Here is a 13,987-nt window from a genome sequence, read left to right on the forward strand (position 1 = left end):
CAAAGTCATGGGCAGTCACACCCGGCAAAAGATGATTTTAATGATGGAATTTGTTTCATAATCCATAAATCATTTTGTGAAAACATCAAATGTATAGCAGAAAATTATTCTTAACTGTGGTGACTTGATAAAAATTTCAGAGCCCTGAATTCTGCTGTGTGGGAATTTCAATTAGAACACCTGTGGTGTGCTGCCTTAAAAAAAAAAAAGAATAAATAACATATGCTAGGCTCACTTTTCATGTACTTCAGTGTGACATTTGGCTGAATGAAGTAATTTAACCAAGTTTCTAGTTCAGGAAGCAATGTCTTCATTTCCAATTGAATTACTATGTTGCTTTGGTTCAATGCTTAGGACCTTGATTATCATCACTTTTGGATGTGGCTATGGTTAGGTACCATTTTTATTTAATCAAGATCTCCAGAATCAGCTGGGCATGGTGGCACACAGTCTTTAATCCCAGCACTCGGGAGGCAGAGGCAAGCAGAGTGCTGTGATTTCGAGGCAGCCTGGTCTATAAATCGAGTCCAGGACAGCCTAAGGCTACACAGAGAAACCCTGTCTTGAGGGAAAAAAAAAAGATCTCCAGAATCGCTTTAATGCTCTTTCTAGATGTGTGCTCGCACGTGCGTGGGTGCGTGCGTGGGTGCGTGCGTGGGTGCGTGCGTGGGTGCGTGCGTGGGTGCGTGTGTGTGTTTTGCAGGGGCAGTCCATGAGTACCATGCTATGCACATGGGCTTGGTTCTCTGATTCCTTTATCTGAGTCCTGGAGCTCCAACGCAGGCTGCCATGCTTGGTGGCAAGCCTTTACCGCTGAGCCGTCTCACTGGCCCCATTTTGTGGGTCTTTGGGTGATAGATCCCGTGGTTTTCTGCATTCATAACACAAAAGCTTCATGTAAAATATGTGCTATCAACTTACTTTTAGAGGACAACTACTGTGCCTTCAAACCTTTTGTCTGAATTGAAGGAATTTTTTTTAGGTTTGGGAGGGGGAAATTATGAAGATAAAATTGGAGTCCTTCACTAAGTGTATTATGAGAGAAAATATCGAAAATAACTGATTCTGTTTCTGTCAGAGAACTGCACCCCAACTTGGAAGGGCAGTTGAAAGAATTCCGGAAGCATCTTGTGGAGAGCACCAATGAGATGGCGCCCTTGAAGGTCTGGCAGCTACAAGGTAATGGAAACTCAGAGGCCACTGACAGTTTTGTCACTATATTTTGTGGTACAAAAAAATGCAGAACTTGGGTTGGTGATGTAGCTCGGCTGTTGGAGTGCTTGTCTAGCATGGCTCCCAGCACCACTGTGGCCAGCATTTGTACTGTAGCCTGTATCCCAGCACTGTGGCCAGACAGGATGATTGGCAGGATGAGCTAAGGAATAGAACCATGTCCTAGGGCAGAGAAGGGCAGAGTTTGAATGAAATCTACTAGATTCTGAGAGTACCACAGATTCTGATTTTATATACATATATGCGCGCGTGTGCACACACACACACACACACACATACACACACCCGCCATTTTAAAAGTGAAATACAATTACACCACTTCCCTCCTTTCCTCTCCCCCATCTCCTCCCCTTGCTCCCTTTCAAATTTTTGGCCTCTTTTTAAATCATTGTCCTTACCTTTGTGTGTACACACACACACACACACACACACACACACACACACACACACACACTCCTAGTATGTTTAGTGTTGCTGTGTGTAAATGCTTTCAGAGCTGACGACTTGGTATTGGATAACCACCTAGGGTCTCATCCCTGCTAAGACCGATTCTCTCTTTCTCAGCATGTTTGTTGTTGGTGTATAGAAAATCTGTTGGTTTTTCCAAGTTCACTTTTGTATCCTGCCACTTTGCTGAAATTGTTGACTTTTTTTTTTAAGTTTTCTGGTGGAATTTGGGATCTCTTATAGATAATATCAGGTCATCTGCAAATAGAGATATAGTTTGACTTCTTTTCCTATTTATGACCCCTCAATTTCCTACCCTTGCTTTATTGCTCCAGTTAGTGTTTTGGGCACTGTATTGCAAAGGCGTAGGGATAAGGGACAACTGTTTCCTTCCTAAATTTAATGGGATTTGAGTTTTTCTCCACTTAGAATAATATTGGCTGTGTATATATAGCCTTCATTATGATGAAATGTGGTCTCTCTAGTGTTATTAGACTCACCCCCCACCTCCCGCCAGGGTTTCCCTGTGTAGCCTTGGCTATATTGGACTATCTTTGTAGACCAGGCTGGCCTCTAACTCACAGTGAGCCACCTGCCTCTGCCAGTGCTGGGATTAAAGGTTTGCACCACCATGCCCGGCTTTATTAGACTTTTATCATGAAGGCATGTTGGATTTGTCAAAGGATTTTTTTCTGCATATATTAAGGTGGCCCCATGATTTTTTTGTTTGTTTTGAGAAAAGATCTCACCATGTTGTCTTCGCTGGCCTAGAACTATGTAGATCAGGCTGGCGTCCAACTCAGAGATCTGCCTGCCTCTGCTTTCTGAGTGCTGGGATTAAAGGTGTGCCACCATGCCTGGCTAGAGATGGTTATATGGTTGTTTATCTGTTTATATGATTTATTACATTTACCCACTTATATATGGTGAACTCTCACTGTATCTTGGGGATAAAGTTAACTTTGTCATGGTGGATACTTTTTTTTGACATCTGTCTTTATGGGATTTGTAGGTATTTTACTGAGGATTTATGAATATATTTTCATCATGATATTGGCCTGTAGTGTTCTTTTTTTATCATATTTTTATTCTTGTTATTGAAGTACTGACTTAGTAGAAGTTTGGACATATTCCTTCTGTTTCTAATTTTTAAAAATAAATTTAAGAAATATTGGCTGTAGATCTTTGAAAGTTTGGTAGAATTCTGTGTGACTCCATCGGGGCCTGAACCCTCTTTAGCTGCAAGGCTTTATATTTACTGTTTGAAATCTCCTTTGTCACGGTCTGTTAGGCTGTCGGTCTTTTCTTGGTTTAACTTCAGTGGTTTGCTTGGATCTAGGAATCTGTCCATTCCTTTTAGATTTTCCAACTTAATACAATTTAGGTTTTTAACTTATTTTCTTAAGTTGTTCTGGATTTCTTTGGTGTCTATTGTGATGTTTCACTGTTCATTTCTGATTCTATTAATTTTGCTTATCTCCTCTTTTCTTTTGGTTAATTGGGCCAAGGGGCTGTCAGTCTTGTTTATCTTCTCAAAGAATCAGCTCTTCAGATTTGTTGGTTCTTTGTATTGCTTCCTTCATTTCTAGTTTATGAAATTCTGGTCTGGATTTTAACATTTTTGCCATCTACTGGTCTTGGGTTTGTTTTGTTCTTGTTTTTCTAAATTCTTAGTCATTTATTTGTAGTCTTTCTAATTTTAAAAAAAATTTATTTACTTTTTATTTTATGTGCATTGGTGTGAGGGTGTCAGATCCCCTGGAACTGGAGTTACAGACAGGTGTGAGCTGCCATGTGGAAGCTTGGAGCTGAACTCTGGTCCTTTAGAAGAGCAGACAGTGCTCTTAACCACTGAACCACCTCTCTAGCCCCCCTAATTTTGTAATGTAAGCACTTAGTGTTATAAATTTATTTGATTTTAATGTACCCCAGAGATTTCTGTTGTGCTATGTTTTCATTTTTATTCAGTTCCAGGACTTTTCTTGATTTTTTTTTTCCCCTTTGATCTATTCGTCATTCAACAATGAGTTGTGTAACCTTCGTGAGTTTGTCTACTTACTAGAGATTTGTTGGCTGTTGATTTTAAGTTTTTTGCATTGTGGTCAGATAGTATACATGGTGTTGTTTCTATCTTTCTGAATTTGTTATGATTTGTTCTGTGTCTAGGATGTGGTCTTTTTTTTGGGAAGTTCCCATGGGCTGCAGAGTAGAATGTATATTTTCTTAGTGTTTATGTGTAATCCTTTATAATCTGTTAAGTCTGTTTGATGTATGACATTACTTAATTCTCATGTTTCTCTGCTAAGTTCTTTTTTATCGATGACAGCAGTGTGGTATCAGAATTACCTATTATTATTGTATTAATGTTAATCTTTGATTTTAATTTGAATAGCAAGGTTTTTTGTTTTTGTTTTGTTTTTTATGAAATTGGGTGTACCAGAATTTGATGTATATATGCTTAGTTATAGTGTCTTCTTGGTTAACTCTTCTCTTGTGTGGAGTGAAATGTCCTTCATGTCTTCTGGTTAGTTTTAGGTTAGCTTAGGTCTGTTTAGTTGCTAGGACAGCAACGTCTGCTTGGTTTTTTGTCCATCTGCTTGCAGTGCTTTTCCCATTCTTCCTTACTGAGGTGGTGCCTGTATTTAAAGCTGTCATGAGTTTCTCATACATAATACAGAATTGGATCTTTGTTTCTTAATCCATTCAGCCAGCCTCTGTCTTTTGATTGGGGAATTGAGGCCATTAATAATTATTATTGAGAGGTATGTGTTGATTGCAGACATTTTTCTCCCTAAAAGTTTATGTTCTCAGTTGTACTTTTTGTTTCATTAATTATGGCATCATTTGTTTTCTTTCTAGATATCATTATTCATCCTTCTAGTCTGGCATTAGTGCTTCCAGTATTATCTTTAGGATTGGTTTGTAAACAGGAGTTCTTGAAGCCTTCTTAGGTCATGGAAAGTTTGTCTTTCTCCTTCACTATGGCAGATACTTTTGCTGGGTACAGTAATCTAGCTTGGCATCCATGGCCTCTTAGAACTTAATGTGCTTTGCTCCAGATCTTCTGGCTTTCAAAGTTTTTACTGAAAGCTGGGCACGATACCACATGCCAGTAATCCTAGCACTCGAGGCAGAGGCAGGCAGATCTCTGTGAGTTCAAGGCCAGTCTGGTCTACAAAACAAGTCCAGGACAGCCAAGGCTACACAGAGAAACCCTGTCTTGCAAAACCAAAAACCAAAAACCAAAATCCAAAAACCAACCAACCAACCAACCAGACAAACTAACAAAGTTTCTACTGAGAAATCAGCTGTTAGTCTGCTGGGTTTTCCCTTATCGTGGCTTCTATTTTTTCTTTTGTAGCTTTCATAGTCTTTCTTGGTTTTGTATATTCAGTGCTTTAACTATGATATTCTATGGAAGTTTGTTTTCTGGTCTTGTCTTTTTGGTGTTCTATGCGCTTCTTGTATCTGTGTCTATTTCTGTCATTGGTTTGGGGAAATTTTCTTCTCTGATCTTGTTGAGAATCAATCATTTGGCCTATGCCATTGATCTGGGATTCTTCTCCATTTATGCATATACTTTGATGATTGGAGTACCATAGATTTTAAAGACAGAATGATGAAGAGAAGAAAGGAAATTCCCTGTAAACATCATATTCGCTGGTTTTATGCATACATTTTAAAGACCTAAGTTTCAGTTTTAAAATTTAGGTTTGTACTTAAAAAAAAAAAATAGTGCTGAGGGTTGAATCTAGGGCCTCACATATTGGGTGTGCGTTCTACTACTGAGCTATAAGCACAGTCTTGCATGCATTTTAAAGTATATTTATTATCACTGTGCATGTGTAGGCTGGTGTGCTATAGTGCCCATGTGGTGGTTAGAGGACACCTTTGAGTATTTGATTTCTCCACCTTTATTTGGGTTTCACGAAATTGAATTCAACTGATCAGGCTTACATTGTAGGCAGCAAGCACCTCTACTCACTGAGCTATCTAGTTGGTCTCCTGTATGCATTACATTTCTTTTTTTTTTTTACATTCTTATCATGGAATTTTTATTTTATTTTTTTTATTTTTATTTTTCTTTTTTATTTTTTTTTATTAATTATTCTTGTTACATCTCAATGTTTATCCCATCCCTTGTATCCTCCCATTCCCCCCCACCCCCCCATTTTCCCATTATTTCCCCTCCCCTATGACTGTTCCTGAGGGGATTATGTCCCCCCTATATATTCTCATAGGGTATCAAGTCTCTTCTTGGCTACTTGCTGTCCTTCCTCTGAGTGCCACCAGGTCTCCCCCTCCAGGGGACATGGTCAAATGTGAGGCACCAGAGTACGTGAGAAAGTCGTATCAAAAATATGGAACGCTTCACGAATTTACGTGTCATCCTTGCGCAGGGGCCATGCTAATCTTCTCTGTATCGTTCCAATTTTAGTATATGTGCTGCCGAAGCGAGCACTGCATTACATTTCTTAAGCTGTGTATCTGTAGAATGTTAAAGGCACATAGGGACAGAATATATGTTCACTTTTCTGTTCTAAAGAATGTTCCAAATTATTCTCAAGATATTTTTTCCCCAAGGTCATTTGCTAAATCTTCTTTTTTTTAAAAAAATAAGGTGATTTGAGAGCCTCACATTGTACATTCTGATCTTACTCTCCTCCCAGTCCTACCATGTCTGTCCCCTCCTCCCCTATGACATCCCCCCACCCCAACCAAGTCTGTTTTATGTTGTCTCCATATACTTCCTGGATCATGGCCAAACTTCCCTTGGCCCATCTCCCCAAGGGAAGGTGAGTCTTTTTCCATCTGCGCACTCCCACCAGAAGCCATCAGCTGTGGAGAGCCTTGCCCAAACCCACACCACTGCAGGCAGGCACAAGCATGAGGTGGCCAGCAGGGGCAGGGCCAGCTCTCCTGCCCACCATTTGCTAAATAATCTTTTTTTTTTTTTTTTGGTTTTTCGAGACAGGGTTTCTCTGTGTAGCCTTGGCTGTCCTGGACTCACTTTGTAGACCAGGCTGGCCTCGAACTCACATCGATCCGCCTGCCTCTGCCTCCCGAGTGCTGGGATTAAAGGCGTGAGTCACCACGCCCGGCTTTGGTAAATAATCTTAATGCTGTATTTTGTGATAAATTGTAAATCTAGAAGACAACAGGATTTGGCTCAAGTTTGTTTCTGCTAAACGTGTTAGCATGTGTCCTAGGATTTTATGGGTGTAGATCATGAATAACTTAGTAAAAACTCCAGGAGTCCATAAAGTGAATGAGATCTGAACTTAGCCATGGTCACTCTCTGGAACATTCTTCAGTATCGGGATTGTGGGTAGTATTGGGGATTTTGGTCTGCTGTCATTGCTTTAGATTCATATGTTCTAACATCACACTCGGCATTGTTGCAGATCTCAGTTTCCAGACTGCTGCCCGCATCTTGGCTGCTCCTGTGGAGCTAGCTTTGGTGGTGATGAAGGATATTAGTCAGAATTTTCCTACCAAAGCCAGGTAACATCCAGTAAGGTTTTGCTACCTTCCTCTCCTTAACATTATTCCCAGTTATTTTCATGTTTGCATAGAACATGATGTAACTAAAATGTAAAAATGTTTGAAAATGAAGCCTATTTGTAACTACTGAAGTGACTGGTGTCCTCTTTCTAATAAGATGACAAGACTGTTGGTTGTGTGGTTGAAGACAGAGGGATCCAGATGCTCTTAGCACTATACCACTTATGCCAGATTAGCTAATCCAGAGTCTGGTCCATTTTGTGTCCTGATGAAGAGGGTTCTGTCTAGGGCTCAGTGGCAGAACACTTGCCTCTCATGCACAAGGCCCCAGGGTTAATCCTCAGTCCTGCTGGAAAGAGGCGGAAGGAGAGAAGGGGATGATCAGGACCCTGGTTTAGAAACTGATTCAGGGAGACTGACTTGTCCATTGTAGCAGAGTATTTTGAATTTTCTGACATTGCTGTCTCCTGTGTAATGTTCCTCTTTGTCCTATGAATGTAAGGCAAAATCTTCTCAAAGCTGAAGTCTTAGAAACCTTTGACAGATGTCTTTGTTTCACATTACTACCTGCACTGGTTTAAGGTCTGGCCTGAGGCTTTCATAAGTAACTTCTTATGCCTATGTAAGATGTCTTCATCCACCATGCTTCTAGCAGATACACATGCAGGCCTGAGCCACCACTACAGATTTCCTAGGCCAGCAGTCACTTTAGTGCATGTGGTGCTGGCTGCTTATCTGTGCCACGTCACAGTCAAGTAAGAACTGGGAAGCAGCTGGACTTGCTGTCACGTACTGTCACTGTGAGCCTTTCCTTTGTTGTTGTCTTACAGTCATGGAAATTTGTACATCTGAGGGGTGAAATACATTTACCAATTGTAGGTCTGTGCAGTTTACTTAGTTCTTATTTTGTAATTTATTGAATTGTATGTTTCATGTTTAAACATTGGGAAGTTAAATACCTTTTTGTGGCACGTTAAGCCAAGCACTGATTATATTTTTATTGTTTTAGAGCAATAACAAAAACAGCTGTGAACTCACAACTTAGAATGGAAGTGGAAGAGAACCAGAAGGTATTAGTAATTGTAGAAAATTCTCTGACTGGGTGTTGGGGGTGAGGGCAACAGGGAGTCTAGGCTTCCTTTCTTAGCAGTCTTTCTTTAAACGTGTAGATTTCTGCCTGTGACGTACTGCACAGGGTAGCTGGGTCCTTGTCCTTCATTCCCACAGCCCCACATGCAGCTCCTGCAGAGTGCCAGGGCACTTTCTGCTCACGCTTACTTATCCTTTGCTTCCAGAATTCATTGGCTTTCTGTCATTGCCATGTGGGTTCATAAAGAAAAAGCCTGTCTCCTTAGAGCCATTTCAGTATAGAGCTGTTCAGAGCAGGGGGAACCGTTGTGTAAAATTAACCTTTAAATTTTGTTTTTTTGAAACAAGTTTTTTTGTTTTTGTTTGGTGTGGTGTGATATGGTGCTGTGTGTGTGTGTGTGTGTGTGCGCGTGCGCGCGCGCGCGTGTACGTGCACGCATTCACTCTATAGACCAATCTGGCTCAGATTTGTCTCCTTCTGCCTCCTAAGTGCTGGAACTAAAGGCATGTGCCAGCACACCTAAACCTCAGTTAAACTGTTTTCACCCCCAGATTTCATTATGTGGAGGATGTCAGTTAATTACATAGCTTTAAGAAAGAAAGAAAACAAATATTTCACATATTTTTTAAATTAAACACATTACCAGCTGTGCTGATGCACACTTGTAATCTCAATGTGTGTTAAGTAGAGGTAGGAAACAGGAAGTGCAGAGCAAACAGCTTCCAAAACTAGAGAAATGACAGAGACAGCTGGACAGTCACCCAAGGTTCCTCTGTAACACTGGGGCATCATCTTCAGCCTTCTGGCCCAGGATATCTGACAGATTATTTGTGAACAGTAATTATGTAGGACTTGTCTATCTTCTTGCAGAGTTTGGCAGTAACTAGTAACTAACAAGACTGTAAGTTTGATTGACTGACTACTAATTTATATTTCTTATATTTTTGATTGTGAGCCTAGCCTTTAACAGCTAAGCCATCTCTCTGGCCCTTATATTTTTTAATTATCCCCAACAGTTTGCAATAGCAACTTTCAAGGACTAGAACTTTATATTACATTTGTAAATGAGTTGTTTTTGGTACAATACCTAAAACAAGAATTAAAACACATATATAGTATGTTATAAAAAAATAACCTTAAATTTGTATCAATATACAAAGGTCCATACCAATGCAAAATTTTTGGCTTGTTGAATGCTCTTTAGTTTAAAAGTAGATTCAACAATCTACCCTTTTATCCTATCGCTCCTGTACCCTCTTTTCCTCTCTTCATCCCTTCTCTTCCCTTTTCCCTTCTTCTGTGTATGTTGTGTGTGTACAGGTGTGTGTATCATAGCTCACCCTAGAGGGCAGAGGGCAACTTTGAGGAGTCGGTTCTTGCCTTCTCCCTTGTCTGGTTTCTGATGCTGTGGTGTGCTCCAGGCTGGCTGGGCCTTCAGCTTCCTGGCAGTGCTGTATGACGCTAGGCTTACGTACGCTCACTGCCTGCGCTCACTGCCACAGCTGGAGTGATTGCTGGGAATGATGTCGGCCAGAAGTCTAGGGCCTCTGTCTGCTCACCCTTCCCTGCCTTGAAGTTCCAGTCCTCAGTTGCTTCAGCTCTCCATTGTCTTCTTGGGCTTTGCTGTTGTTGGGTTGTTTGTTTTTAAGGGAATTTTGTTGTTTTTCATATTTAAAATTTTTGGGTTTTTTTTGAGATTATAATATAATTGCATCATTTCCTCCTTTCCTTTTTCCCCTCCATATACTCTTCCTTGTTCTTTCAGATTCATGGCTGCTTTTTTTCATTGCTTCTCACATAGATGTGTGTTTCCACAGTTCTGTATTATTCTCTATCTTGTTTTCTATTTGATGCTGCCATGTCTGTGAAGCATGAGATGCGCTTCCTCACACAGTGCTAGAGATTGAAAGTGGACTCTGTCTCACTCCACTGAGTGCTAGACAGTGAAGTGCTCCTCAGGGCTAGGGCGAGGCTCTGCTGTTGGTGTCTGGCTGCCTTCCTCTGTACTGCACTCTACTGTTTAGGTGGGCTGCACCGCTGTCCCATGGTGCGGATGAGTGAGAAAGAGTAGCATTCATCAGACGCATCTGAATGGAGCCCATCAGTGTTTCTGGCAGGAATTGCGCAGCACAGTCACTGCTGTACTGGCCAGCCACTCTGTGGGCCGCAGGAAGGAAGTCCCAGCCAGGCCCGGGTGCATGGGCAGCTGGAGGCACTGGCTTCAGCGCAGCAACACAGCAATGCAGGGCTCCTTGGTGTGCTTCAGTTTGAGGCTTAAGAGGGACATGGTGTGTAGAAACCCTTCTTTCAGTCCTGTGCTTTCAGGGGCCTTGTGCTGGTGGCCAGCTCCCTTCATTGCCATCACAGTCAGAGAAGACAACAGAGAAGCAAAACACTTTACTGTGGTGCTTGCAAAGAGAGATAAGGAAATTCCAGAGCTTGTGTAACTTGATAGAGGGGAAAGTCCTCCTGTTACAGATAGTGTGCTTCCTTCTGCCTTCAATATTAAGGAAATAGATTTTTTGTTTGTTTTGTTTTGTTTTTGTTTTTCTTCCGAGACAGGGTTTCTCTGTGCAGCCTTGGCTGTCCTGGACTTGCTTTGTAGACTGGGCTGGCCCTGAACTCACCGAGATCTGCCTGCCTCTGCATGTGCCATCACACCCAGCTAATATGAAGGAGATAGTTCAGTTTCTTTTGTTATAAGGGACATTCTTTGTGAACAAGCATGTGCATTCTGTTGTGTCTCACGTAAGGCAGAATGATACGCTTTAATTCTTTGTAGTCCTGACAACTATTGGAAAAGAAACCCCAAAGAATAAATATCTTACTGTATTGTGGGCCAGAAAGAATCATTTTATTTTAACAATTAAGTAGAGATAATATTTGTTCAATTAGCCCTATTTATGTTCTATTGTGTGTGATGTATGCATGTGTGTATGTGTTTGCAGGTATGTGGAGCTCATTTTTGTGGGTATACATTCATTTGGGCGTATGTGTGTACAGTAGCCAGAGGTTGATGTGGGTGTCTTCCTGAATTGCTCCCCACTTTCCTTACTGAGGTTGGCTCTCTAACTGACACACACAGCCAGCGAGTGTGGTCTTGGGAATCCCGTCTCTCAAAGTGCTGAGGTTCAGGGGGTCACCATGCCTTCCTGCTGGGCCTCTCTGTGAGTGGATCTGAACCCCAGCCTGGCAAGCACTTTCTTTACCCACTGAGCCACCTCCCTGGCCACTCTGTCTTTCATTTTGATAAATGCCCCACAGCGGTTGGCATGCTTGCATGCCCAATGTTATAGAAATAGTTGTGTCATCACCAGAAAGTAGGAAGGAGGAAAGGAAAAAGGATGGGGACCCAGGAAAGCAGCAGCTTCACTCACTGGAGTGGATACTCAGAAGGGTCCATGGAGACTATAGACGGGCATCTTAACCCAGCCTCAGAATGTCAGGAGGTGTGGGGGTAATGAACCCCAGGAACAACGAGCTCTCCTAACGTGCTCTCACTGCTCTTTCTATGTGTTTTCAGTATTTCAAGGGAACTGTAGGATTACAGCCTGGAGATTCAGCTCTCTTCATCAATGGGCTTCATATTGATTTAGATACCCAGGATATATTCAGGTATGGATACTGTAGGTTTTGTTCTCTCTCTCTCTCCCTCTCTCTGTCTCTCTCTCGTCTTACAGCTGATGTGTTCAGGATCGTCTTTCTTCTCAGTGTGGCATGAGCAAAGGCTCATAGCTCATGATGCTCACTGGAGGGGGCCCATACCGTGGTCCTCACCTGCAGGACAGTGCATGGGCAAGGCTTGAGTATTTTAAAGGATGCATCTTTAGAGTTGTAGTTTTCCTGTTATCTGTAGAAGCATCGAGAAGAGCTTTTGCTTCTGAGAAGCTTGAAGCAGGTGTAGTCATAGTGCTGCCTTCCCGGCCTCAGAAGGCATTAATTTTTTATAAAGTTTTTTGAATATTCACTTAGAAATTGTTTTGTTTTTGAGGCATGTTTTATTACTCAGGCTGGCCTCCCAGCTCCGTGGGGATGACCTTGACTGATCCTTCTGCCAACACCTGCAAAATCCTGGAATTACAGGTTTTACACAACATGTGGCCTTGCATACTTGTTTTTTGTTATTGTTTTTAAAATGTAATTGAAGTCTAAGAAGTTGTAAATTGTCATCATGTGTTTAGGACAGTGGGCAAGTAGAATTCAGTTGTTGCTGTGGCTTTATAATAGTGAAAATAAACTGAATCCACAAAAGCAGTTGTTAATGCTTTGGAAGGAATAGTTTCATAGTATTATCTTCCGAATTAACTGAATTAAACTTTATAACCATTTGTTACATCACAGACCTAGTGATAAGTTGGTAAAATGAATATGAATATTTGGAATATTGTTAATCATGTCTTTTTATTGAGTGATTTAAAAAATAGTTTTATTGCAAACTAAGAGATTGATGGTTACAGTCTTAAATAATGCAGAGAATAAGGAGCAGAGTATAATACAGAGTATAAACACAAATTATTTACTTATAAATTACTATAGAAATAAATTTTATTATAAATTATTTACTTATAAATTTACTATAAATACAAAGTATAATATAGACTATAAGTAAATTTCCTGCCATCTTGTTAGCTTCTCCTTATCTCTTCTGCTCCCAGCAGACTTTTCCATTGTCATCATCATGTTAGAGCGTGTGTGTGTGTGTGTGTGTGTGTGTGTGTGTGTGTGTGTGTGTGTGTGTGTGTACCTGTGCCAGCTGGCCCTGATATTAAACACACATTAAAGATATAAAGTGCTCTTTATGCTTTTAAATTTTAAGGTAATTATGGATTCATAAAATGTACCTGAGTTTAATCCTTGGAACTCATGTAAAGGTGGAAGGAGAGAACTGAATCCACAAAGTTTTCCTTTGATCTCCATACACATGCAGAAGCATGCACACGTATCCTATGTACAGTACACCCTATAATTAGTAATAAGTGAATTTATTTAAAAAAACAAGCAAAACATGTGGTATAGTGTAGAATGGTTATTAATAATACTGATTCATTTTATTAGTAATACAGTAGTTACTTTCTAACCAGCTGTTTTTCCAAATAACCACACAGAGAGACTATGATTTAATTAAGCACACGCATATGCACACAATCCCCCACCAACATATCATGCAACATAAAGTATAAACTGAGGGCTATTTTATTATTTATACATAGAGATAATCTAATCTTATACTGACAGATAATCTGCACATCCACTGCTAATGTAAACAAACAGGACCAGGAAAGCTCCTCCGGTCACTGGCTGCATCTACCGACCAGACAAAGTGAGGGGAGGAGCTCCAGTTTTTTGGGATTTGCTTTAGAATTGAATTTTGAGCTGATAGATTTTTTTTTTCATGGCGAGGCTTTCTTCTTAAGCTTTTTCCTATACTAAATATCATCAGGCTCTCTGTGTGTGTTGTATGTTTTGAATTGAATCTAGGGCCTCATGTGTTGTATAATCCCCAGCCCTTAACTAGACGCCTTGTTTTTCCCGCAGTCTGTTTGATACATTGAGGAATGAAGCCCGGGTAATGGAGGGTCTGCACAGACTAGGAATAGAAGGCCTTTCTCTACATAACATTTTGAAGCTGAACATCCAGCCCTCTGAGACGGACTATGCAGTAGACATCAGGAGCCCTGCTATCTCAGTGAGTACCACTTAGAGTGGCCCTGA

At 40.8% G+C, this 13,987-nt stretch overlaps 1 protein-coding gene and 1 non-coding gene across 2 annotated transcripts in view; one reads left to right on the forward strand and one right to left on the reverse strand.

The window, feature by feature from the left end:
• Uggt1 (UDP-glucose glycoprotein glucosyltransferase 1) overlaps positions 1 to 13,987 on the forward strand; it is a 105,872-nt gene that overhangs the window by 24,882 nt on the left and 67,003 nt on the right. The window contains exons 9-13 of the mRNA XM_051152810.1: positions 1,079 to 1,179; positions 7,086 to 7,185; positions 8,195 to 8,255; positions 11,799 to 11,890; positions 13,811 to 13,961. Of these exons, the coding sequence (XP_051008767.1) occupies positions 1,079 to 1,179; positions 7,086 to 7,185; positions 8,195 to 8,255; positions 11,799 to 11,890; positions 13,811 to 13,961 (505 nt within the window). The remainder of the gene's footprint in view (positions 1 to 1,078; positions 1,180 to 7,085; positions 7,186 to 8,194; positions 8,256 to 11,798; positions 11,891 to 13,810; positions 13,962 to 13,987) is intronic.
• LOC127196005 (U6 spliceosomal RNA) lies at positions 6,036 to 6,142 on the reverse strand. The gene has a single exon (XR_007831412.1). It is a non-coding gene; the product is annotated as a U6 spliceosomal RNA (small nuclear RNA).

This window comes from Acomys russatus, chromosome 11 (assembly GCF_903995435.1).
Source record: "Acomys russatus chromosome 11, mAcoRus1.1, whole genome shotgun sequence".
Lineage (NCBI taxonomy): Eukaryota > Metazoa > Chordata > Mammalia > Rodentia > Muridae > Acomys > Acomys russatus.